General features: G+C 47.0%; 1 protein-coding gene across 1 annotated transcript; it reads left to right on the top strand.

The window, feature by feature from the left end:
• The first annotated feature begins 66 nt into the window (after positions 1-66).
• On the top strand, positions 67-27,009 carry AFG3L2 (AFG3 like matrix AAA peptidase subunit 2). Its single transcript, XM_059039708.2, has 17 exons — positions 67-356; positions 4,095-4,194; positions 4,607-4,684; positions 6,703-6,809; positions 6,947-7,099; positions 9,078-9,152; positions 12,271-12,395; positions 14,132-14,405; positions 15,688-15,825; positions 16,349-16,502; positions 17,466-17,573; positions 17,671-17,796; positions 18,441-18,551; positions 20,816-20,931; positions 22,305-22,505; positions 24,094-24,288; positions 26,369-27,009. The coding sequence occupies exons 1-17, from the start codon at positions 240-242 to the stop codon at positions 26,606-26,608; spliced, it is 2,418 nt and encodes an 805-aa protein (XP_058895691.1). The 5' UTR covers positions 67-239; the 3' UTR covers positions 26,609-27,009.

The following is a 27,009-nucleotide window of genomic DNA, read 5'->3' as shown; positions in this document are numbered from 1 at the left end:
GCTCCTCCCCTCAGGCCCCACCTCCGCCCTGACCCTGAACTTTACAGAGGCGGGGCCGCGGCCCGAGGTCACGCCGCCGTGCGGCTGACGTCAGCGCGCCGGGGCGGGGCGGGGCGCGAGCAGACGCAGAAGAGCGTAAGGTGGCTGGCAAGCCCTACAGTGGCTTCAGCTCCGAGAGCGTGGGGCCGTTTGCGGCCGCTTGCCCGTCAGCGCCCGGCCCGAGGGACGCGCCGGCGGCCATGGCGCACCGGTGCCTGCTGCTGTGGGGCCGGGGCGCCTGCCGGCCCCGCGGGCTGCCCCTGATGCTCGTGCCTGGCGGCCGCGCGGACCCCACCGAACGGCTCTGCCTGCGGACGGTGAGTCCGGCGCCCCCGGCCCGCTTCCGGCCGGCGACCCGCTTCCGGCCCGGCGCCGGGAGTCAAGGTCACGGGCCCTGCTCTCGGCGTGGGTCCTCTGCCCGGGTGGAGACGGGCCTCGGGGCGGCGGGGCTGCCCTGGGCCCGGGAGGCCTGCGGAGCGGAGCGCGTCGGGAGCCGGCGGCGAGGGCTCGGGGGTGGGGCTGTCGCCGCACGGCGGACACGACGCCTAATAACCGGGGTCGTTAACGGTGTACTCCCCAGAGGGGAGCTGCTTTGCCACCGTCAGGCCCGGGCTCTCAGAGCCGATGTCGGCTGTGCCCGCGGCGGACCTGCCTCGCGCAGGTTGACCACGACCGCGCACGGAGCCCCGGGGGTGGTGGGCGAGCCCTGGGGTCAGTCTCCAGATGCCCTGGAGGAAGTGTTCTCAGTCTTTCCACGGAAAGGGCAGTGATAGCACCTGCATTCCTGATGTTTCCTCCTCGAAACCCCCTTGCCAGCCAGGGTTATTCGTCTTCGTTTCTTACTCAGTATGGCCGTGCACTAGGCCTTTTTTCCGTTTCTTGCATTACATCCATTTCTCCGTTTAAACTTGCTCGAATTCCTCTTTTGTCCCTTGTGAATATTGGACTCAGACATGTAATAAGCAGGTAGGGATCTGCCTTGTGAGTTTGCAGGGGTTTTTGTCAGGAATTTTATCTAAAAGGACTTTTTCTCGAGTGGCACTATAGTTTCCGTGAATCTTCGATGCTGAGGTGTAAGAAACTCACCTGCTTGTGGATGTCGGTGCCACATATTCCCTGGTACTGCCCTGAAGATCTGGGTGGGGACGCCAGGGCATTACTCTGCTACCTGCAAGGGACGCTGAGAGGACAGATTTTCCTCTGCGTTTGTCCATCTGTTAAAAAAAAATCTGTTCTCACAGTGAGGTTCCTGGGGAAAAGATTTTGATGTGTGGTCTCAGGTATAATCCTCAAAGGGTTGAAACTGATGCTTCACAACTAAAAGGTACATCGTCAGACGTAAAACCTAATTCTCTAAATTGGGGTCTTCTGTACTTAAATTTTGCAAATTCATAATCTTTTATATGTATTATTCCTTGAATGGGCTTAGATTCGATAGAGGAAAAAAATTTAATTGATGGTTCTTTTGTAGAAAATAATCTCATCATTAAATACAGTCACGGGGGTTATTGCTAGAGGTATTCCAGGTCAGTGCAATTTGAAAAGAGAGCCTAAAGGGGGCTGATTATTCAGCAAGCTAATAATGTTTATGGAGTACATACTGTGTACCCATTTCTGTACTTTGTTGTGATACAAAGACTTGCTTAATATGGTGTTAATAAAGAACCCTTGCTCTCAAGTAACTCTCAGAATGATTGGAAATGATAATGTAAATCTGGGTATTGCCACACAATTTTAAAAGTGCTTTTCCATATATTATCACATTTGACCCTCACAGTAGTATCCCTGGGCATTCGTCGTTTTCTCCCACTGCAGGTACATGACTGTGAGTCTCCTAATATCCTGAGATATGTTGAAGATCATCATGCAAAAAATCACATTTCCAACTTCACCAAAATTAAAAGTTTTGACACTGTTTGCCTGGTGAACTGTGAGTCTTTCAAATCCCAGGCTAGGTGTCACTTCCCTGTGACACGCCTAGGTCCCTTAAACATGTACCCACTTCCTTCTCTGTGCCACCTCTGTACCTTTCTACTTAAGGTTTTGTATTGTTGCGCGTGCTGTACTGTCCTGTAATTGATTTGTTCCCAGGACTCTTCCTTACTCTTCTGAGTTTCTTCGAGGCAGCACTGGTTCTGGTCCCCCTGTGGGCTCCCCACTGCTTGGCAGTACCTGGCCTGGAGCAGATATTCAGTGACTTGTTGCCCCGTCCAGCTTGGATAACAGGTCATTTCAATCCACACCCGTAATAGATTTGGCATTGGAAAATATTTATTCACATATGACACACTCTTATCCATTATCAGTGGTTATTTCTTAGGCCAAGTGTTCCAGCTGTCAGGGAGGGCCCAACATAACAGAAGCTCCAAGTTCTCTCAGACCAGCATTGCTGTCTACCAAGAACAGTATCAGTGTTTCTGTCCTACTTTGCTATTAATTGTGTATTAATTTGGAATTAAATCAACTCATTCTTTTTTGGTTTTTAGTTGATTATTTAATCTAGATATCATAAAATCCACCGTTTTCAAGTGTACCGTTCCATGGTTTTTAGTATATTCATAAGTTTGTGCAACCATTACCACTACCTAATTCCAGAACATTTTCATCACTCAAAAAGAAGCCCTATAACCAGTAGCAGTCATGCCCCATTTCTCCCCAACCATTCCTCCAGCCCCAGGCAACTACTAATCTACAGTCTCTGTGGATTTGCCTATTTTGGACATTTCATATAAATGGAATCATGTAATATGTGACCTTTTGTGTTTGGTTTCTTTAACTTAGCATAATGTTTTCAAGGTTTCATGGTAGCATGTATCAGTACTTCATTCCTTTTTTATGGCTGAATAAAATTCCATTGTGTGCATATACCACATTTTGTCTGTTCATCATCGGTTTATGGACATTTGGGTTGTTTCCACTTTTTGGCTATTATGAATAATGCTATTATGAACATTCATGTACAAGGTTTTGTGTGGACATATGTTTTCAATTTTCTTGAGTAGGAGTGGATTTGCTGGATCATGTGGTAACTGAACTCTATGTTTAACATTTTGAGAATACCAAACTTTCCCAAAGTGGCTGTACCCATCACCCCAGCAGTGCACAAGGGTTCCAATTTCTGCAGATCCTCACCAACACTTGTTATTGTCTCTCTTTTTTATTATGGCCACACTTATGGATGTGAAGTGATTTTATATGGTTTTGTGGTATTTTATTTTTCTCATCAGACCATAAAGTAGGCAAGTGAGGATGGATACTAATGCAGATGAACTTCACTTTTAACATTCTCACCTGTATGTAAAAGCTTGTCCTAAAAAATGGTGGTGAATTTTCACTTTTCAAAAGGATAGGATTACTTGAACTTTTCCACTGCCAAATTTGGATATAGCCCCTCAGTGGACCTAGCTGTTGATTGCTTTTAATTGTGCACCTAAATATTTAATAAGGAGCTTGTTCAGTTTGTTTACATTATACTCTTACTTATATAGGCAGTATTTACAAACAATTTTTAGCAACATGTTATTTAAAGAAGAGATAAATCTGTAAAGGGACTTGTCAGGATGACAGTATATCAAATACCTTTAGCAAGTGTTACTAGTACAAGGACTATCAGTGACATTTGGACCATAACTTTCTTGTCTTTGAACACAGATAAATTTAGTATTGTGTTCACAAGCAGCATTGTTCTGTAATTTCAGGTAAATGACCTTGTAGTGTGATAGACCCTGCAAGTGAGGCAGCAGATGTTCCATGTCAGAGTTTGCCTTTTGAATGCTACAAATTAAGTAAACAATGCCAGAGTGAATGTGTTTGTAGAGAATCATAATTGGGCTGCAGCTCTTAATTAGGTATGATTTGAAGTACTTTGATGGACTAGAGTGGCCCAGGACTGGACAACCCTAGTCCTCCCTCGGTGGGGGAGCTGTTCTATGCTAGTCTGTAACTTCCTGTTGAAGGGAGAAGCATTCATCCACTTGGTGGTATTAGGAAATGAAGCTCTTTTCATTCTTACCTTAATGTAACCTTCATGCTTTTATTTATATGTTGTGTTGCAGCTTTATCGATATGCTACAAGTCAAGCAAAAACCAGTAGAAGTTCTCTTCTGACAGATGTGATTGCTGCTTATCAGAGATTCTGTTCTCGGCCTCCAAAAGGTAAACATTCAGATGTGACTGTGACGGTGGACAGTCTTGTGACGGAGACTCGCTGTCAGCGGGCGTTGACAGGGCAGGTGCAGAGGGGTTGTTTCAGTTGATTCCTAAGTCATGTCTCCTCTATAACCCACCCCACCTCCTCCTGTGTGATTGCAGTGATGACAGTGTGTCACCTTCAGATGTGGCACCTTTGTTGGTAATGAGGTGGGCAGGCCAGTGAGGCCTTTTCCTCTGACTCCCCGGGGTTGTGAGCTGTATTATCTAGACTTAGATTTACTCCCTACACAAGCAATGTTATACTTCTAGCTTGTGCTTTTTAGTGATGAATCAGCTGCTTTTAAAACAAAGAGCATGTACACAAAACTTCATGAATTTTAGTTTGAGGTTATGTATTTTTTTCCTTTTCTAACAGGATTTGAAAAATACTTTCCCAATGGGAAAAATGGAAAAAAAACTAGTGAACCTAAAGAAGTTATGAGAGAAAAAAAAGGTACCTTTTCAAAAGATTATATTTGAACTTACTGTTTTCCCCTAATATATGATGTTGCTGATAGTTTTCACTGAACAAAGAAAACCTTAAGTCAGTTCTAAAACTGTAGTCTAGGAGCACATATAAAATTCTGTTTCATTTTATCTTAATTTTCTGCTCATATTTCTTGTCATTTTTCAAATTGAATTAATTGAAGGTTACCTTAGAGATATTGGCTGGTCAGTATCAGTCATACCTAACTGCATATTTAGTAAGTACATTTGGCACATATTATCAATACATGCAATTTACTTGACATGTATTTTGAGTGCAGTGTTTTTCAAGTTGTTCCTCAGAGACTTATTATCTTCCCTTAGTGACTCAGAGAGGGTTTGTCAGAGCCGGCGGCTTGGGGGCCTGTGTATGTCCCAGGCCCTGCTCCCCTTTCACGTGTGATAGCACTTAGCACAGTGCCCGGCACTTGCTGGCATTCAGCTGACATCGTTTCCTTCTAGGGAAATGTAAGGAAAAATAAAATATAGCCTTTGCTTTTAAGTGAACTTGGGTCTCATTGGAGGGACAAGTATATGCTAAGAGAATGTGGAGCATGAAAGCCAGGCCAGAGCCGAGGAAGGAGCAATGCTATGTGGGCTGATGGAGTGCTGGTGACCGGGCGACTTCCTGTTGACCTTGGTTCGGGGCTGATTAATGGTGATTGGTCCACTTTTAAAATATAACCTATTGGGTACCTTTTGCATATATGTTACTTTGTCCTGGAGTACATGGGACATCATTCAACAAGTTTAGAAATGTGCCTCCTCTTTATTTCCCAGGCCTGGTCCTCTTAGGGGTGGGCTTGCCTCTCTGAGATCCTGCCTCACTTAAGATAGGGGTGTGGGAGCTCCCTGTGTGCATCTCGGAGGGGTGAGCATGACAGGAAGCCCAGGCCATGAGGCCCTGCAGGTGACTGGGTGCCGAGGCCTCCTGGCCTGCCCAGTGAGGGGGTGGCTTCCCAGGAGTTGAAGATGTCAGAACAGTATTTGTGGGTCTTTGAAAGGATGGAGAAGTGGGGGAAAGGGAAGGTATTCGTGACTGTATTAGTTTCCTAGGGCTGCCAGAACAAAGTTCCACAACTGGGTGTCAGAAGCAACAATATGTCTCTCAGTTCTGGAGGCTGGATGTCCAAGATCAGTGCGTCGGCAGGTGGCAGGGTTGGTTTCTTCTGAGGATCGTGAGGGAAGGGTCTGTTCCAGGCCTTCTCCTTGGCTTGTAGACGGCCATCTTCTGCCTGGGTCTCTTCATATCGCCTTTTTTCTGTGCATGTCTGTGTCCAAATATCCCCTTTTTATAAGAACATTAATCATATTGGATTAGGACTCACCCATGTGACCTCATTTCAACTTGTGTATTTTGGTGAAGACCCTAAGATCACTGGGGAGTAGGACTCCAGCAAATGAGTTTGGAGGACACAGTTCAACTCATGACAGTGACTAATTTCAGATTCTTACCAACAGATTTTATGGGGATGAGGTGGGTTTGTTGGTGGTGGTGGTGGTTTTGTTTTTGGCCAGTTATCAAAATCATGTCTTTCCTGCAGAAGAAATTTAACAGCGTTCACTTCAGGGCTTGGGGCAGGGCGGGGGCGCCTACTTTTTATCTTCAGGTGGGAACTCAGGAATGGCTCATGTGCACTCAGATCCCAGTTCTGTCACTTCCTCACTGTCACTGAGCACTGCACCAGGTGATCAGCAGGCACGTCAGCCCCTTTCTTATCTCTAAGATGGGCGGAGTTGTGTGTCTACTGGTCCTTGGATAAGTGTGGAGCTCTTGAGACCCTGTGTGCATGTGAAGCTCCGGGAGCCTCCCTGAGGGCTACCCCTCTCTCTCTTAGTCTCAGGCTTCCTCATAGCACTTTGTTTAGTAACTGATCAGTTGCCATGTGTTTTGCAATAAAACTTTATTAAACAGTATTAATGAAAACATGCTGAGATATAGGAAATCCTGCCGTGCCACTGTACACACTCTCTGTCTGTGAACAGAATCGAAGCCAGCAGCTGCCCCGCGTCCTTCTGGAGGAGGAGTTGGTGGTGGTGGAAAACGAGGTGGGAAGAAAGACGATTCTCACTGGTGGTCCAGGTTCCAGAAGGTTTGATTCCACACTGTGTGGTTGACGTTGTGGCTCTGGGGTGGCATTCATGGCATTGGAAAGAATTTTCATCCAGCACAGCATAGACCGTGTTGTTACATTGCATGCTTCACAGAAATGTCTCCTTCCTTGCCCAGGGTGACATTCCGTGGGATGACAAGGAATTCAGGATGTACTTTCTCTGGACCGCCCTGTTTTGGGGAGGAGTCCTGTTTTACTTCCTATTCAAGAGCTCCGGGAGAGAAATCACATGGAAGGACTTTGTCAATAACTATCTTTCCAAAGGAGTAGTGAGTATTGTGTGGGCCCGCAGGCTGCAGGGGTTCAAAGGGTGGGGTTCGGGTGAGGCGGGTGAGGCCAATAAAGTGATAAACAGCCACCAAGTTAGCCAGGCTTGTTCGTCATCAAGTCCCATGTTGGATTTTTCTAATGCTGGAAAGTACTGCAACCAAGGAACCTGTTTGTTTTGACCCAGCAGTCCCCAAATTTACCACGAACTCATTTTATTTCTTTTCATTCTAGAGCCTCGCTTTGGAGCCACTGCTCCTGACTGTTGCTCTGGCATCCCCGTCTGCTCCCATCATTCCTCTTGTGCCCTTGGGTGCCTCTCCCAGCTCCTTTACACCTTCACTGCTTGTAATCTCCTGTGGGCCTGGAAGTGGGTGAATAGGTGACTCAGTGTTTACAGTGAGAGCCATGGGCTCTGAGTGAAGGCCCGGGCATGAGCTCTGTGCCCCCGGGCTGGGTCTTTGCCCAGTGAGACCCTGTTTCAGCTCATTTAAGATGCTGTGGATTGTAAGGCACATGTTACTTTACATGTTACTAAGAAAGATTAAGTGAGCTGTCAGTGAAACTGTGTAATACCATCAGTTGTCAACATGCATCCCAATGTCTGAGAGGTTACAATATGAAAAATGCCCATCTTAGAATTAATGAAGTAAAGTGATAGTAAGAGAACCAGGATTAGGCCTGCTCTGTAACCTTGGGGAAATGATTTAAGCTCTCAATACTGGATTTTTCATCAATGAAATGAATAAAATAAAGATATTAATACTTAATGAAATATAAAGAATCTAAAATTATTTTTAAAGGCTGTACAGTAAGGTGAGGATGGACAAAATGGAAACGATTATCTACTCAGATTTTTGAAGCAAGTGAGGCTCTCACATGTGTGATTCCCAGGTGTCGTGAGGAGCCTGCTTTCTAAGAAGTGACTCATGTCCTTCGAGTGTGGGGACAGGTCCTGGCTCTATAGCCACATCTCCTCCTGACCCGCTGGTTCTCTGCAGTCAGTCTGCCGTTGCCCCAGCAGTTTTACGGGGGGTAGAGTTCTCTAGTCAGTCCTTTCCAGGTGGTGAGCCCCCATTCCGCTTCCTCCTGGAACCTTCCAGGGCTCCCTCACTTAGCATATTGGGCTCGTACCTTCCAGACTTCCTGCCAGAGCAGACTTGACAGCGACAGGAAACAGGCCCCCCCCAAAAGTGCTCCACTCCGCAGCAGCCAGAGGCCTCAGGGTGAGGTGTGCAAGTGATCTTCAGAACCCTGTGTTAGGAGCTTGCAGGAAAATCAAGTTTAAACAATTTTATACCCTAGAGGGGCAGAAATTTAAAAGTCTTTTAATAGCAAGTGAGGACAGTAGTGTTTTGCAGAGCGATTTTGCACTGCAGCCTAGCCAGACTGTGTTTATCTACAGGTACGTATCCCAGGGAAGTTCTTGAAGATGTGTCCAGATGGTATACATTGGAATGTTCACAACAACATTGTTTGTGATGGGGGAGCACTTGAAACAGTCTGAATGTCTGTGAACAGGAGAATGGACCAATAACTTGGGGTGTACTTATAAAATGGGGTACCCTGCAGAACTGACATGTCAGCAAGGAAAGACCTTACAAATACAAGGACAGAAGAAAAAGAAAGTTGTAGAAAAGTACATGCCAGTTGAGACCACTTTTAAAGTTTAAAAACAGGCAGAAGTGAGTGTCTGTTTAGGGTTGGGTCTCTGTGGCCCAGGACCAGGCCCTGCTTTGGGGTGGCCAGCACCCGCTGCAGGGAGTGGCCACCTCTGGGTGACTGGGGGCTTCAGCAGTGTTTGTGATGTTTTCTTTCTCAAGCCGGAAGGGGGAACATGGGGAATCCTTACATTGTCTTCTTTCTTTACTTTATATTCTTTTGTGTATCTGAAATACAAGCATTTCAGATGAGCTTAAAAGAATATCTCAAGTCTTTGTGTAAATTTATGTTTGAATATTTAACTTCTTAAAATTCCAGGTAGACAGACTGGAAGTCGTCAACAAGCGTTTTGTTCGAGTGACTTTTACACCAGGAAAAACTCCTGTTGATGGGGTAAATGACTTTATTTGATGTAAATTTACTTTTCAGATGTAAAACTGAAAAGCAAGCATTCCCTCACGTTGCGATAGCCATGTGTGCTGGCCACGTCGGAGCTGGGCAGCGCAGCAGCCAGGATCCTCACTAACAGTGAGGATGTGAACGTTGTGTCCGTAATGTGTGCGGGGACTGGCCAGTGGTTTTGGTTTGGTTTGGTTTGGTTTGGTGATCACGTTGGCTATTCATTTAGGAACCAGTGAGTGAAATCTAGTTTTCAGTATTCCAGTATCTATGATTTTTCAAGACTGAGAAAACAGTTGTTTGGTTAAGAAAAAAAGTGTTAAAATCTGAATTGCTTATGTCTTAAGACAGCTTTTGTCAAATCAGTTTAAAAAGCATTCTGGTCATATCTTTCCCAACTGTTTTGTGATTTTATATTATTTTAATTTCCATTTCTGTTCTTATTAAAAAAAAAAAAATTGTATTTCTTGTGCAACCAGTTTGAACTGTGTTCCAGAGACCCCAGAGTGGGTTGAGGGGATTATGGGGGGGAGGGGGGAGGGGGCAGATGAGGTTCCCAGGTGATTCCCAGCCCTCCTGGACCTGACCCCCAGGCCCACTCCTAGCCCCTGGGCATCCTGCGATCTTATAGCTCCCCTAGGGCCAGCCCTCTTCCAGGCTGCATCCCTTCTATCTCAGGATGGCTTCGCTTCACCATTTCGTTGTCATCCTGCCTGGATGGGGCGACATTTAAGGAAAACGAGAACTGATGGTGACCATGTCTCTGATAACGTATCAGTAAATATAAGAATATCTGTAACGTCATAGGACTTCGGTATTTCAGTCACTGTTAGGAAAGTTGTTTGAATTGTCTTAATCCCCCCCCCATTCTCTTTATATTATGATGAAATGTTCATTAATAACCATGCTACTTTTTTTTTTTCTCAGAACTATTCCTCAGACTTTTAGTGCTGGGAATTAAATTGGCACTCCCTTTCAAGAGGACAGTTTGGCAGTGTATTTATCAGCAGTTTTGAAAGTACGCATACACCCAGTAATTTTGCTTCAGTAATAATCCTAGGGAAATAATTAGGGATGCATGTAAAGGTGTCTGTGCAAGGATGTCCTCCAAAACATTGTTTATAGGGCAAAAAATTAGAACCATATAAACAGGACCATTAGGCCCCTGGTCAGCAGTAGCGGCTCCTCACGTCCCTCTTTAATCGCCTGCTGGGGCTCGGCTCTCAGTAGGGCCTGCTCCTCCCTGGGGAGCAGTTTTTACACTTAGTACTGGCATGCACAAGCATTTTTGTATTGAAATTTGTACCATCTTATAAATTACTTTGTATCACTCCTTTATATTACAGTTAAAGTTTTATGTTGATTTCTTTTCAAAATTGTGCGTATTTCAAGATTGTAAAAGGGGTATTATGAAACCTTGAAAAAACAACATCAAAATTGCTAATAGTGTTTATCTCTGGATATTGAGGTCATGGATGCTTTTTATTTTCATTATGTTTGTGTTTCTTTAGTTTTTTACAGAGAATACGTATTGCCTGTTTAATAAAGACTATTTCAAGCTTTCGGAAATGGGTATAAGATTTTCAGTGTCCAACTACTTACGGCATAGCGATATTAATTGCTGTGCTGTGCTGTATAAGCACAGGCTTTGGAGTCTGACACACTTGGCCTCAGATAAGCTCTGCTCTTTACTAGCTCTATGGTCTAACCCCTCGAAGCCTCAGTCTCTTTATCTTTAAAATGGGAGTGACATTAATACTCTTAGGGCTTAGCTCTCAAATGAGATTGTGTAGGTCAGTGGTGGTTGTCAAACCTCAGTGTGCATAGGAATCACCTGCGGAGCTGGGACCCACCCCAGAGGGTCTCACCTAGGTCTTGTCCCTGGAATCTCCATGCTGCTGGGCCTTAGTCTGCCCGACTCTGATGTGAGGCATCATTTAGCTTGTTGCCCCTTTGGTGGTGGGAGCTAAGTTGGGAAGTGTTCTGTCGTTGACACATTTGGGGCCTGTAACCACAGGAATCGTGTAGCTTTGTGAACAACTTACCAAGAACTATTGTTATATGATACTATACAACTTACTCGCCATCTTTTGTTTTTAGACACGTGGAGAGAAACACCAGAGTGACGGCCCCCACTCAGTAACCCTGGTGGTGAAAGGGTTGCGGGGACGTGTTGCTCTTGTCTGTGTACACATCTCAAGTGTCTGAGGTTTACATGTTTTTTAGGCGTTCGCAGGTTAGAGGAGGAACAAAGTCTTTCAGGGCTGTGCAGTGCAGCTGATACTTGCCGGGTGCTGGGAATGGGCCAGTGTCGGGGGAAGCTCCAGAGGTGGGAGTGGTTGTGTCGGAGAGCCAGTGTGGCCTGCTGGTTATTGTCACTGGTCCTGGAGCCAGCCTGCCTGGGCTCAGAGCCACCCACTTCCTAGATGTGTAACCGTGGGCGGTGAGATCACCCCTGTAGTTTTGTCCTCTGTCAAACGGGGACAGTAAACGCCAGCACAGTGGGGAACCTTGTGCTGGCGGGGAGCATCGCCATTGCCTCCAGCCCTTTGGGTGTCCCTCCCTAGGGTCCCAGGAACTCCCAGGTCCAGTGACTGGAGGGGATTTCTGTCCCATTGGGTGGAACTGCCTCCTAGCGGTCGGTGATAGCACCGCCTTCTGAGGACCCAGGGCGTCGTGGTGCACCTGGGGTTGGGAACCGTCCCAACACTGAGAAGTGCCATTACTGCTGCAGGCTGGTATTTAGTTTGGGACCAGGCAGCTAAGAAGTTCCTGGGAAGTGGACAAGAGGAAAAGGACACTTGTTGGTTTATGAAAAGGATTGTCTTTTCAAAGAGAGTTTTCATTTTTCAAGTTTACAATTTTAGGACCGTGGAGGAATGCTGCTATAGAATTGCTTACTGGCTGAGGCTTGTCAAGGGTTCTCACTGAGTGAAGCTTAGTCACTGCATTGTTAAAACAAGTCTTGTGTTATTGTTGGGTTTTTTAATTTGTAAATTTGCAGTATTTCTGAAAAATTATTGGAAAGTTGAACCCTTTGTGAATTGAATCCTTTTGTTTCCTCTTCATTCCCCTAACAAAATTAGGATATTTTGTTTTTCTATCCTTACAGCAATATGTCTGGTTCAATATTGGCAGTGTGGACACCTTTGAGCGGAATCTGGAAACTTTACAGCAGGAATTGGGCATAGAAGGGGAGAATAGGGTCCCTGTGGTCTACATTGCTGAGAGTGACGGGTAAGAAGCGTGTCTGTGAACACAGGAGGCTGCCTGTGCTCCTGGGGCTCACTGTGTAATCTGTCACCAGGGGGCAGCGCATCACACTTTATATTCTCAACAGGCCTCTCAGTTTGGCCAGAGTTCTTTTCAACCATTTGTAACTTACTAGTTTGCTGGAGACCGGTTGATTTTCTACACGTTAATATTTATCTTGATTAAGCAGTGGTTTGGGGTTAATGTCCAATGCACCGTTCTTGAGTAGGATTTTAGCATAAAGAGCCCCTCTGTGTTAACAGGTAGCATTCCCACCTTTTAACTATCCTTTACATATATATTTCACAGAGTTTCCAGGATTTTTAAGTAATGCTTCTTAGAACTCCCTGGTCAGAGCTGCTTCTTCCCTTAAAGGTTATTTGTCTTTAGAAAGGCCACTTCAGGTCCAAGTCTTTCAGGAACAGCTTGTTGATTTCAGGAGTTGCTTGTCTTTGGGCTTATTTGGGAATACATGGCCTTTGAGTGCTCACCCATGTACGCCCTGGTAGATCTCCTAGTGGTGACCCCATTTGCATTAAATGCAGAACACATACCTTGATTTAGAGTTACCAGTTTGAGAGTGAAAGTAAAAATAAAGCTTAATTTTTTTGTAAATGTAAGAGAGCAGAGAAAGGGGTAGCTAGCGTGCTAATTGAGCTGATGGTCTTACTCGGCTTCAGGGACTCTCTTGAGTCTTGGTGTATGTAGACCTGCAATCTACCTGCAGTATTTATTAATAGATCCAGCTAGCTGCCAAAATTATTTCACACGTGATGCAATATATCCCTTAGTCCCCGAAGTTATCATGTAATTACTTAACTTTATAGGCTTGTCCTGAAACATTACACAAAGTTTTGTTGCACCATTCCTTAAACCTTTACTATCAGTGTGTTTATTTTTTTTCTCCAGAAATAAACCAAAGGTAAATTGTTCATGGGTTAAATGCTATAGCAGCATTTAAAATTTTATAATAGATGAAAAGTTAGAAAGCTAATCCTGGTTTTATTCTTGTTTTGTTTTGTTTTTTACCTAAACCATGTACCAGGTTTTGACCTAAATTTCTTAGGGTCAGTTAATCTAAATAGCATTATGTTACCCAGTATATGTCTGTGCCCATAGTTGTGTGGAAATTGACTTTATTAAGACAAACAGAAGGCAAAAGGCTGTAGGTCATCCCTGAACCGCTCCCCACAGGGCAGGCACGGGTTGGAGGGCACCGCTGCCCCTGGGTCTCTGTGAGTCTGCACGAGCTACCCAGAGACAGCTTTCACCACTGTTGCCTTCACAAGGATTGAATATTTGGAAGACATCTCTTCAGAATAAGTTGATGCATTCCAATAAGGAAACTGGAATTCCTACCCAGGCTAACACCAGAATCATGTTAAAATTGTTAAATGAGCAATTTGAACGAAATTTCTTTGAAATTTTGATGCAGTGATAGTCAATCACAGGTCTGTCCTGTGCGTAAATGGTGGTTCTTGAGGTAGGAATAAAGCACCACTGGACAGCGTACGTGTTAAGAACAGGTTTTTCTTTGGTCTTTCTGAGATTCTCCTTCAGTGATACTGACACACTAAGAGTCTCCTTGTGCCTCAGATGTACCCGGATAGCCCGGTGTTGCACAGGCAGAAACTGTGTGCAGTTACGGGGTGGCGGGTCCCTCGCAGGGCAGTCGAGCCAGGGCCGCCCGCCTGAGCGCTGCGCTGTCGTGTGGCCCGCAGCTCCTTTCTGCTGAGCATGCTGCCCACCGTGCTCATCATCACCTTCCTGCTCTACACCATCCGGAGGGGGCCGGCTGGCATCGGCCGCACGGGCCGGGGCATGGGCGGACTCTTCAGTGTCGGAGAAACCACTGCCAAGGTCCTAAAGGACGAGATAGATGTGAAGTTCAAAGATGTGGCGGGCTGCGAGGAGGCCAAGCTAGAGATAATGGAATTTGTGAATTTCCTGAAAAACCCAAAGCAGTATCAAGACCTAGGAGCAAAAATCCCAAAGGTAAAATGAACTTTCAGAAGACAGTTTTCAGCTCATTAACCCCAAAATCTTCTGAAGTATTTCTTGATCTCTGAAGTTACAATTTTATGAAGTTTGATTACTTATAAAGTAGCTCTTTTTCTCTCCTTCCTCCATCTTAACTTACTAGTCTCCGTTTAACTTGCGCGTCTCTTCAGGTCGGCTGTCCTGCGTGGATGTGTCTTCTTGCAGGTAGCGTGTGTTCCCGAGAAAATGTGTGTCCTCTCCCCTTGGTTTGCTTCCTTCTCCCTCCAGGGCAACTTAGACATCCCCCTCTCAGCAGCCCCGAGCACATTGCCTCTGCTGTGACCTCCCTGTCTCTCCTTCAGCAACATGAGCAGGCCTGGCCTGGAACTCAGTTACATGGCCCAGGACTCCGTGGAGGACAGACCTCCCCGCACCCACTGCGCGCCGCGGGTAGCCTTGCCCATCTTTGTGTCCCCAGGGCCAGGCTCAGGCGTTAAGTAAATGAAGAGAAAATGTTTAACTAATTCTTTTAAAAACCCGTTAATAAAGTTTACTTTCAAAAGAGTCCTTTGTAAAGGGAATCATCACTTCCTTGATTTCATGTCCTACCTGCCTCCATGGATAAAAAGTCACATTTTATGGTTTTATAATTTGTTATACTTGTGTACCTGTTCACATCATACTTAGGCATCTTCACAACTTAAGTAATTACAGTGTTTGAGCAAACAGTATTCTTTTTAAGTTCATCATTGGTTATTAGATTTTTACTTCATTTGTGAAATTTTAAAGGAAAGAAAATAAGCAAAATGTAAGTTGGAAGTGTGATATTTGTGTCTCCTTGAATTATTGAAGTAAACCTCAGGTGATTTATTAGTAGATTCTCAGCTTAAGTCACCCTTTATATACTGTTAGGTCTAAAAAGCAACACTAAAAATCTTAGAAAGTAAGAGAAGTATTTCAAATTTCACATTCTTACCAAGTTTTTTAAAACAGTATAGTCTCTAATCTCTAATAGTCTTTTCCTTTCTCTTCTCACTAATATAATTACTTTCTCTATGTTTCTCTAATATAATTTCTAATGTATTTCTCTATATTTCTTATATAATTTTCTTTCTCTTCTTACTAATGTTACTAATATTCTTACTAATATAATTATCATCGTTCACAAGTTTAAGAAATATTTAGTGTATATCACTAAAATTTGTAGGCAGATTTATACCTTGGAATTATTTATGGATATGCAATTTATTTTTCTGAAATTCTAGTCAAATGTACTTTTTCTTTTTTGTATCTGAAGGGTGCCATTCTCACCGGTCCTCCAGGCACTGGGAAGACACTGCTGGCGAAGGCCACAGCCGGAGAAGCCAACGTCCCTTTCATCACCGTTAGTGGATCTGAGTTCTTGGAGATGTTTGTCGGTGTGGGTCCAGCTAGAGTAAGTCTCACCTCACACTGTATTAACTCAGCAGGTCAGAAGGTGGGCGCAGGGTCCCTGCTGCCGTGGTCTGAGGGTGGGGTGACAGCTGGCTGGGCTCGGGAGGGTCATGCCTCTGCTGTGTGTACACGTCACTGGGTCTTTGAGTAAGTGTCTGCTGTTACTGCCTGCCACGGGCGTGAAGGGAGCCCGGGGTGGTTGGACTTGTAAACTGAATACCATCTTTACAACTCTACCTGTTACCTTTTAGTAGGACAAAGATACGTAGCGTCAGTTTGTTGGTGTTCGTGCTTCTTACATAACAATAACTGAAGAGCTTTTAGAAATAATATTTGCTCACCTTACATTAGTTTCCCACCATTTGCCACATGACTTCTTTGCTGCTTGTAACTTTTTAAGTTTGTACTGTACAGTGTGTGACACAGGATGGCCTTCCTGGGGGACAGGAAGCTTGATGTCTGTGTTTTATTGGGAGGATAACACTCACTTGTCAAGTGACTCCTGTGCTTACATTTTCATCCAGGTCCGTGACTTATTTGCCCTCGCTCGGAAGAACGCCCCTTGCATCCTCTTCATCGATGAAATAGATGCTGTGGGAAGGAAGAGAGGAAGGGGCAACTTCGGGGGGCAGAGTGAGCAGGAAAATACCCTCAACCAGCTGCTGGTGGAAATGGATGGTGAATGTTCAAGTCTTTTGTGTTTTGAACTGTGCTTTCTAATTGTTCTTCATGTTTCTAAAATGAGAGTCCTGTGCTGATAACAGAGAGCAAAGAGATTCTCTAAAATAAACAGCCCTATCGAAGGGCTCTTTTATTCCAGTACAGGTAATAGCAAAATAGTCTTGCCTGGCAGCCTGCTGTAACTTAATATTGGTGTTAAGATGGCATTTGTACCTGGTGCCAAATAAGAGAAAAACTGGTGAAATGCTTCCCTAAAGAATCATAATCTCATTCTCAAACCATTTATGATTCTGAAGGATCAGGAAAACCCATGGGTTAGCAAGTGCGAATTTGGCAGATTTTGAGCGGGTCTGCGTTTCTGGGCCGGGCATGGGAGCCAGACTGAGAAGGCGGGGCTGCTCCTCGGCTCTGCGGACCCCCATGCACAGCAGAGCCCACCCTGGGGGAACGGGCCAGGCTCCTTCAGCGCCTGGGTCCTGGGGGTGATGGTCCTGCTCTGTGGCCACAGCATTGCCGTTTGAGAAATGGCCAGTCAGACGAGCAGGCTGAGCCTGCAGAAGAGGTTGGAGGTGGGGTGGTGCCTGCCTTCAGATATGCAGTGAGTGGTCCCTGTGGCTCAGGGAGTTCAGACACTTCCTTTGCAAATTTAACCTTACTGATTTTTTAAAACTTTCTGAAGTTGACAACATAATTTACCTTTCTAGTTACATAAATTAAAATCTTTGGTAATTTGTCTTTAGTAGTTGATCCTTAAATCTTTAAGTCTTATACTGTATATGACTTAATCGTTAAGAACAAGATGAATAGTAAGAATAATCATTAAGTTTGTGACTTAAAAAATCACTAGAATAAATAGAAAACGAAAGTGGTGTGTCTCGTGCTCATACGTTCTGGACAGGCACGCTGTCACCTTCCTCCTCACGGCATTTAACAATGGTGATACCTTTGTTCTATTTCCAGGCTTTAACACAACGACGAATGTGGTCATTTTGGCGGGCACCAACCGACCAGATATCCTGGACCCCGCGCTGATGAGGCCGGGGCGCTTCGACAGGCAAATCTTTATCGGTGAGATGGTTTTCCCTGGATTCAGGCCAGTTCTTGTGAGGAGGGGTGCATCTGTTTCACTATGGTTTTTTTTTTTCCTTAAAAATAATTTCTCAAGGACCGCCGGACATAAAAGGAAGAGCCTCTATTTTCAAAGTTCACCTCCGACCACTGAAACTGGACAGCGCACTGGAAAAGGAGAAGCTGGCAAGAAGACTCGCATCCTTGACCCCAGGATTTTCAGGTGGGTGAGCATGACCTGCTGTTGTGTCTACAGGATGTGACCCTTCCTTTCTTGTTCCCTCTATCCCTTCTTCCGAACTGAACATGAAATAGAAGGGATCATCTGTCTACAGCCTGAGAAGGTTATATACACGGGCACAGGCACCTTCAATGTCCCCAGGGCCTGACTTTTTAATATTTTTTGTTGAGCACATACATTGTGTTATGGCCTATTTGCATCCTTATATACTTTCTCGGATCTAGAAAACTTTTGGCAAGCTTCTCACGTTTAACTTTCGTTGTTTAACTGAATGCATTAGGTCATTTTAATGCCTATGTATTTCATTATATTTCAGCAGATTGCCCAATATCCACTTAAGTCACTTTCCCAACAGAGATGGTGGAACTAAGTTGATGGGCATTTTAAAGCACCGTCTTAAGTTTGCTGTCATTGCGCAGTCTCTAAAGGTGGAGGGCTGCCTGTGGGCATCTGTCTACTGCTGATACTTGCAGCGCACAGTTCAGGGGCCAGGTTGTGCCAGGCAGGACTGAGCGCTACAGCCTGCTGCTAGTGGACGGTTGGCCCGGGTTCCCTTCTTCACAATGTGTGACCAGTGAGCTCAAGTATATTTGGTGGGTGAGCCATTGTGTGTGTCCCTTTCACAGGAGCCGATGTTGCCAACGTCTGCAATGAAGCTGCTTTGATTGCTGCGAGACACCTTTCAGATTGCATAAATCAGAAACACTTCGAACAAGCAATTGAACGAGTAATTGGCGGTAAGGCAGCTGGTGGGACCCACGACCAAGGGCAGATGGCGTGAGTTTGAGGCCGGGGCATGTATCTGCCCAGGCCTGGGGCTCGCCGGCACCCTGTTGGATGGGTCTGAAACGACACCCTCATGCTGCACGGGCGGCAAGCAGGGAGGTGTCCTCCCCCGAATCTAGTTTTTCTAAAACACTCACAACCTCCCTGTTTCCAAAAATTTCATCGCATGAGTTAAATGTGCTCTAAGCTAGATATAGGTGCTGGATGAACAGCTGTAACAACTGTTTGACCGGGAAATGCTCACCTGTCAAGCAGGGTTGGCCAGTAACGTGTTTTCCTTGCTTTCTAAAGAGCTTATAGTTAATACCGGTAAAAAGATAACTAGCAGTTCGAGAACTTGGGCATTCAGAGGAGGGAATGGCACTGTAGCCAGGCAGGCTCCACAGAAGAGCGAGGTTTAAACTGGGCTCAGGAGGAGGAGGGGATGTGGTGTGAACGAGGTTGAGCAGAGGAGCAGATCATGGCCTGTGCCTCAGGGAGGGAGGTGAGTTGCTCAGACTCCAGTTCCTGTGGGAAGGAAGACAAAGTGGAGAGAGGTGTGGAAACCTAGATTTTAGCTAGCCTTGAGTGTTAAGCTTAAGAGCTTTGTTTACATTGTTTTACGGCCAGTATTGTACTAACACGAGTTTTCCTGAGCCACTGAGTAACAGGATAGTCAGTGATAGTTCAGGAAGGTGCATCTTTGAAGAAGGGACGTATCTGGAGGCAGAGCCCCTACTGGTCCTTAACATGCGGTAGCGGACGTGAGCGTGGGAGCCTCATGGCCACAGGTGGGAAGGGCGTCCTCGGGGCTGCTGGTTTGGCGGGAAATGAGCTGGGGCGGGATATACCCGTGGGGTCCTGCGCACGGCCGTGTTTCCCGTGCTGTGGGGTGGGTGAAGGCACGGGCCACACAGCCGACAGCCGAGGGGGAAACGGCTGTCAGCAGAGTTTCGGAAGCTTGTTTTGTGCCACAGGCCTGGCCGGCTCATTAGCAGGTGAGACAAGGAGTAGGTGCCACTGCAGGGGGGCCGGGGGGGGAGTTGTAGCGGGGCTGAGTGAGTGACTGGACCGTTTGAGATTGGTTAGGGAAAAGAAGAAGTCTAAGATGCCAGTTGTGAGTGGAATTAAAATACCTCACTGTAAACACGGGAGAAGACTATTTGTGTTCTTTTAGGTCGGGGCGGGGGGGGGGGGGAGCGGGGGAGGGGGCGTGTTTAGTAGGAAAGTGAGTTTGTGAAAGAGGCCAGGGCGGTGGGTGGGGCAGAGCCCTTGGCCTAAGGGGCACGGACGTGCCGTTCACGCTCAGCCTCTGGGGCCAGCATGCGCCCTGTGATGGGATCGCGAGCTGAGGAGGGAAAATCCTGTGACAGGCTGGGGGTTCTTGTGTTTTGGGAGCATGAGAACTGCGTGTCTGTGTCTGTGGAGCACAGGGCTGTCCACCTGCCTCTCCCCACCCACTGGCGGCTCTGCGGCGTGTGCGTGTCCTGGGCTGAGTCCTTGGGAACACAGTTCGCCCTCTTTTCTTTTTCAGTCTCCCAGACTCCGTAACGTGTTACCAGTTGAGAAATTCTCAGATGAGTACCTGGAACACGAGAAAGCTGGTGTCACCTGTGAGCTTTGTATCAGTACAGACTACAGCCCAGAGGTGCGGGCGAGCTCCACGTCCGCCTTCATCCAGGCTGGAGTGGGGGTCCTTCAGTTCTGGCAACACGCGGGCCGGCTCGGGGGCACCTCCTCAGGGCTGCTCTGCAGCAGCAGAGCTGGGGGTGCTGGGCTGCTGCCTCTCATGGGCCTGGCTCTCCTCCCACCCTCGTGTGCCCGCCTCCTCAGCCAGGTCCTTGTCTCCCCCTACTTGGTGATTCCCGATGCCTAGACTGGGCAGTGAGCTCTTTCCAGATGTCTTCGTTTTCTGTGAATTTTATGTGTCAAATTGACCCTAGTGCTGAATTTTACTTTGCATTTCTGTTTACTTCTCAAAACGAGATATGTGACTCGAGTGGGAGAGTAGGAGAAAGTGGGCCTCGGGTGGGGTAGTGAATGCGTTTTGCGGTGGTTGTATATTTTGAAGTTGATGCTTTGCTTTGTTCTGCCCCTGATTGGGAATCTTCCATGGTCACAGGCAGCTTAGTCTCTGAGTCATGATTTAGATGAGACTCTGTGTGGTATCGTGTAAATCTCTTTTGATGTCGGTGTCACTAAAGCAGTGGGTTTTGTTTTCTGTTCTGTATGTCAGGCTTAGAGAAAAAAACTCAGGTTCTGCAGCCCGAGGAGAAGAAGACGGTGGCATACCACGAGGCTGGCCACGCAGTTGCCGGCTGGTATCTGGAGCACGCAGACCCCCTCCTGAAGGTGAGGCAGTTGGCGTGGAACAGATGGTGGCCACACTGGGCCATGTGGCAGGAACATCTGCTGATGGTGTTGGGATGAAGGGGTCACACAGATGAGTTATAAAGTTTGGAAAGAAAAATGTGCAAAAGCTGGAGGGGTTCACTCTGGAAAAGCAGTTGCTACCATGGGTCAGGCTTGGGCATCTGGGGCTCTCTTGCCCAGGGGGTTTCCCTGACTCCATATAGAAAATGAAAGGCAAGCCACACACCCTGGAAATAATTGTAGTACATGTATATGACAGAGGATGTGTACCTGGAATACATGAAAGACTCTTAAAATTCAGTGGTAGAGAGACAAGCAACCCTGTAAAATAATAGGCAAGATATATGTGCATGTAGTTCCCGAGAGAAGGAATAGGAATGGGCGCTAGGCGCATGAAGATACCGGATGCCCTAAGTCACCGGGAGATGTGGGTGGAACCCTGCCGAAGCTCCACATGTCCCGAGGTCAGTCCAGCTGGACCCCATGCCTGCGGGCGGGCACCTGACCCGGGACAGCCACCGTGGAAACCAGTTCGGCAGTTTCCCATAAAGGTGACAAATGCTTCCAATACAACCAAACGGTCCCACTCCTGTGAGTTTACCCAAGAGAAATAAAAACATGTCCATGGAATACTTTTACTGCTTTATCCGTAATAGCAATAAACCGGAAAGAGCCCCGAAGTCCCTCAAGAAGGAGTGGATGTTTAATGTGTTTACCCAGTGATTGCTGCGTGGCTGTAGAGCCGAGTACACTGTTAACACAGCCGGCAGTGGGGGTGGGTCTCGGGGACAGTCACAGAGACCAGACACAGTGAAGTCCATACTGTATGAGGCCATTTACGCGCAGTTGTAGAAATTGCAACTCATCTGTGGGGGCGGGGAAGGGGATTTCGGAGAGAAGAGGAAGATGTTTTGTATCTTGGTTGTGGGAGGAGGCTGTTTGTCAGAACTCACTGAACTGTAACCTGTAACTGGGAGCATTGACTGTAAAAATTAAAGGAATCTACTCAATTGCAACAGGAGGACTAGAAAACAAAGGCTGCTGGCCCCTCTGTCTGCTTCCTGGAAAGTGGGGTAGGCGGGGCCGGTGTCAAGTCTGGAGGGGTCGCCACTCAGCAGCAGCCCTGTTGTCAGGACTGAACACTTCCAGTTGAGTTTTATAAGAGACAAGAAATACTTTATAGACCTCTCAGGTGAGGTTACCCTAAGAGAAAATGCTCTCCTGGACGGGCCCTCCCACCCAGCTCCTGAGGCCGAGGTTGTGGTGCTTTCCTCGCCAGTGAGTCTCCCTGTGGCTCCACATCAGCCTCCAGTGGCCGCTGTCCTCAGCGCACCGTGTGTTCTCCTCATCAGGTGTCCATCATCCCTCGGGGCAAAGGGCTGGGCTATGCGCAATACTTACCCAAGGAGCAGTACCTCTACACCAAAGAGCAGCTTCTGGACAGGATGTGCATGACTCTGGGTGGCCGTGTGTCAGAGGAGATCTTCTTTGGGAGAATCACAACCGGCGCTCAGGATGACTTGCGAAAAGTGACCCAGAGTGCGTATGCCCAGGTGAGTGTGGGCGGGGTTGTCTTGCATCCTCACCTGCACCAACGGCTCTGGAACAGCACTGCTGTTTGACTGGTCTAGGCTTTCCAGGCAAGGGTTACTTCTTAAGAGAAATCCATTTTAAAACGATCAAAACTTAGGAAAAGAAACCCTTGTTTTGAGAGTTCGGTCTTTCAGGTTTATTACTAAGTGTATAAAGCACATCAGTAGAGTTTACGTTCAGTTTCAAGCCTGTGGGATCCCGCGTGGACTCCCTGGTGCCTGTCCCTTCTGATCCTTTCTGCTAGGAGCAGCCATTCCCCTGTTGCCTTTAAGTTTATCCCGGGCACCTCCATCCCCAGACAAGGTCATTTTGCTGTCGTGGAACTTGATGTCAGTGACTTTCTTTGGGAACTCCTTTTATTCGTATGTCAGCTCTTCTGGGCCTGTTACTTTCCCATACCTCTCATTTTTCTTGGGACTTCCCTGGTGGTCCAGTGGTTAAGACTCCATGCTTCTAATACAGGGGACGTGGGTTATATCCCTGGTTGGGGAACTAAGATCGCATGTGCCGCGCAGCACTGCCAAAAAACCCCCAAAAAACCCAATAATTTTTCTTAAGGAATTTGTTTGTTGGGGTTGTTTGCTCTTGTGTTCTTTCTAGTTTAATCTCCATTTTAAAAAATAACTGTAATGTTTTCTTTTTTTATTTCCTGAGTTAGCACCTTATCTAAATTTTCTGATTCTGACTTAATGTTATTCTTTCTTATCTTCTGTCACCTTCCTGATTTCGGTTAGCCTTTTCTGAAGTTGTGGGTTGCAGTTTTCTTCTGTTTTATGGACGTCCCTCCATCCCACTTCCCTTATCTGTGTAGACATTATTCTGCTCCTTTTTTCTCATAACTTTGTAAGGGATTTTTCTGTTGCCCACTTTTACATGAAGTTTGTTTTCCTCATCTCTTAGGAAGGAGGTAGGTTAAGACAGTTTTTCTAGTTTTACGGTTTTAGAGTTTCCTGCTGTTTTCATAAATTGTAAAAAACATGTCTTCCTACTCTCTGATCTGTTCCTGCTTCCCTCTTTTATCTGCGCCTTCTCTTTTCTTGTCAGTTTGGATTTTACTTCCACAGCTTCTTCTCAATGTGGGGTTTTGGTGTGATTAGTGTGGGGGTTTCATGGGGTACAGGCTGTGCCCTGTGGACTCAGGGAGAATGCCAACGCCCCTCGCAGGTTCCTGGAGCCCGGGCGGCGCGGGAAGAGCCTCTGGGTGGCCTGGGTGGTTCCTCCCATCTGTCAGATGCTCCTTGCCTGTCCTCACCTCTCCCCCGTGCAGAGCGATTTCAAGCAGGTCTCGTCACCATTGGGGTTTGTCCCTGCCCGTTTGCCGCCTGCCTTGTGGATGTTGCCTGTGGGTCTCTGGTCTTGTCCTCCCAACCTCCATCTACGCAGAACACCCTGATCTACTTGGCCAACTCAAGGCTGCCGTGTCGTTGCGGGTAAAAGAGTAGTACTGCAGTGAGGAGTGTGGATTTCTTGTCAGTGGATTTGCTGCCATTTTATAAAAACCTGTGAGCAGAAATGGATGCCCACCACTAGTCACGCATTCTTTTTCAGATTGTTCAGTTCGGCATGAATGAAAAGGTCGGACAAATCTCCTTTGACCTCCCCCGTCAGGGGGACATGGTGTTGGAAAAGCCTTACAGCGAGGCCACAGCCAGACTAATAGATGACGAAGTACGAATACTTATCAACGATGCTTACAAGAGGACAGTCGCTCTTCTCACAGAAAAGAAAGCAGATGTGGAGAAGGTGGGTGCCGGCTGCACCAATGATTCTCTGCACGATTTTGCAGAAAGAGTTGAGACTGATGGCTTGACTGGTTGGTTGGTTTGTAGACACCGACGTCCCCTGTGCCTGTTAATCCCAGGCTCCTTCCTCCATCCTCATGCTGTGTCTCCTGTCTCTGTGGGGCTGGGGGATGTGGGAGGAGCAGCAGCGGGCATGATCCCGGCTTCCGGTTCTTAGGAATGTGAGTGTGGGATTAACGAAGTCTGTTCACAACACCAGACACAGAGTTGAACCTGCACTCACCCACCAAGTGCTTCCAAATGTGGAGCCCGGTGGCCTGATCGGGATTGACCACTGCTCTTCACCTCCAGAGTAAAGAGGCAGTGGAACAGCAAATGAAAGAATTAGCCAAACTAGATATGTAGGACCTTTGCTTAATTATGACCTTCCATGAACAAACATTCTTTGTATCTTCCGTGGTCGTGCCTCATTTGATAGCACTTTCAAAAGGGAGGGAGCCTTTCTAATTCAGTCGATTTCTTGCATCCAGTAAACTCTTATTCAGAATCCATGCAACCAAATGGAGAATCTCTGTTTTTTAAATATTCCACACTCATGATAAAAGCACAGGTGAAAAGTCTTCTATAAAGGACTGATAGAGAAAAAAGCTATTCTAAGATGATGCTGTCCGATCAGCAGATCTTCAGAGAAGCCCACTGTGAGCTGTGCTGGGCAGAGCCCGAGGTGCGTTTTCAGAGGTGCCTTTTCACAGAGCGCGGGGTAGGTGGGAGGGGCCTGCAACAGGGGCTCTGAGGGGAGAGGGCAGAGGGCAGAGAAGGCTGACATCCACCCTGACGGCTCATCAGGCTACAGTGAACATGGGGAAGAGAGGAGGACTCGCTGTGTGGGGCCTTAGTGAGCGAGGAGGGGGTGCAGAGGGAAGGGCAGGACAGGGTGTCTGGGGCCTCCAGAGCTCTGTGGGAAACACAGCTCTGGAGCTAGAGGCGCCCTTCATGGAGATCTCATCCGGCCCCTGTGTTTTATAGTTGGGAGTACTGAAAGAATCTGGAGTGGAAATGCTTAAAAACTCATCATTTAAAGGAGAGTGGCAGGGACTTCCCTGGTGGTCCAGTGGTTAAGACTCCGCGCTCCCAATGCAGGGGGCCTTGGTTTGATACGTGATCGGGGAACTAGATCTCGCATGCCGCAACTAAGAGTCCGCACGTTACAACTAAGACCCGGCGCAGCCAAAATAAATAAATAAAAAATCTTTAAAGAAAAAAGATACCAATTAAAAAAAAATAGAGTGGCAGCAGGGTGCCATCTCCAGGGGGACAATCAGAGGCCAGTGCAGAGGCAGCCGTGGGTGTGTTTTAACTTCCTGAGATGGTGCCGTGGTGGCAGCAGAAGTAGAAAGGCAGTGGTAACAGCGGGTCTAATGTGACCCTGTTCCCTGTCCTCCTGATACCGTCCCTCACCTCCCCACCCGTAGTTGGCAGGGGTCCCTTTTCCTGTGGCTGTGTGTCATGTCAGTCTTGTGGTTCAGCCACACAGAGACCAGAACTTCGAGATGCATATTTTCACGTTAATCTCCTGCTTCATATTTTGTCTCTGCCTCATTTGTCTTTATTTTTGTCAACCACCTTTTAAAATTTCCCTGTTTCCACCCTTTCCCCCACCTCCACCCCCACCCCCAGTCACTTGCATCACTTCCTTACACTTCCTGGCAGGATTTCTTTCTGCTCTGTAAGCCAGAGGGAGCACCTCCCCTCTTTGGAAGCAGGTGGGGCCCAGGGACACTGCCTCTGGTTCTCCTCCCCAAGGATGTCCTTCTGTGGCGTCAGGGACAGAGCTCCCCCACTAAATCCAGGGCACAGTCACGGGCCACTTGGATGTACCACACTGTGCAGCCGCGCCCTTCGTGGGGACACGTGTTTTTCCAGGATTTTTGCACATCTTATTCTAAAGCGACATGACCATGAATATCTCTTTTCAGTGGTCCTAAACTGTTTTGGGGAAGGGGGTTGACTGTAAATAGGAGGTGATGAGATTGGAGAGACGTTGCTGGGTGACTGTTTAACCACAGGTGTTCGCATTGCAGGTTGCTCTGCTCCTGTTAGAGAAAGAAGTGTTAGACAAGAATGACATGGTGGAACTCCTGGGCCCCAGACCGTTTGCGGAAAAGTCTACGTATGAGGAATTTGTGGAAGGCACCGGCAGCCTAGACGAGGACACCTCGCTGCCTGAGGGCCTAAAGGACTGGAACAGGGAGCGGGAGGGCTCAGAGGAGCTCTCGGGCGAGAAGGCTGCCAGCCAGGCCCAGGGCGCCGGCCCCGCGTAGCCAGAGCTGCGCCTTCAGAGCCGCGCTCGGCCTGATGACACAGTGGTAAGTGGGGTGCTTCGTCCTCGGCCTTGGAAGTCACCTGGGTTGCGGGGGAGGGCATGTGCCCCAGCCTCGGGCTCTCCTGGTCTCTGTCCCCGTCGGATGGGGTTCCTCGCTGTCACCTGCTCTTCACTCCCGCCTCCCTTCAGAGTCTCCCTCTGTGATGGGCTATAAAATTAGGAATATTTTCATTTGATTTAATATTTTAAAGATGGAATCCGGGTCACAAGTTGCTGTTTTGTGATGGAATGGTTTTCTACAGAGAGCTGTATCATACTTAAAAATATGAATGTATTGTGTAAATACGGCTTCTTTATGTCAAAAATAAAGTGTAAACACTGCACTTTTTTCCTTCTGAA

Source organism: Kogia breviceps, chromosome 15 (genome assembly GCF_026419965.1).
Source record: "Kogia breviceps isolate mKogBre1 chromosome 15, mKogBre1 haplotype 1, whole genome shotgun sequence".
NCBI classification, from domain to species: domain Eukaryota; kingdom Metazoa; phylum Chordata; class Mammalia; order Artiodactyla; family Physeteridae; genus Kogia; species Kogia breviceps.
This window is presented reverse-complemented; position numbering and strand designations above follow the sequence as displayed.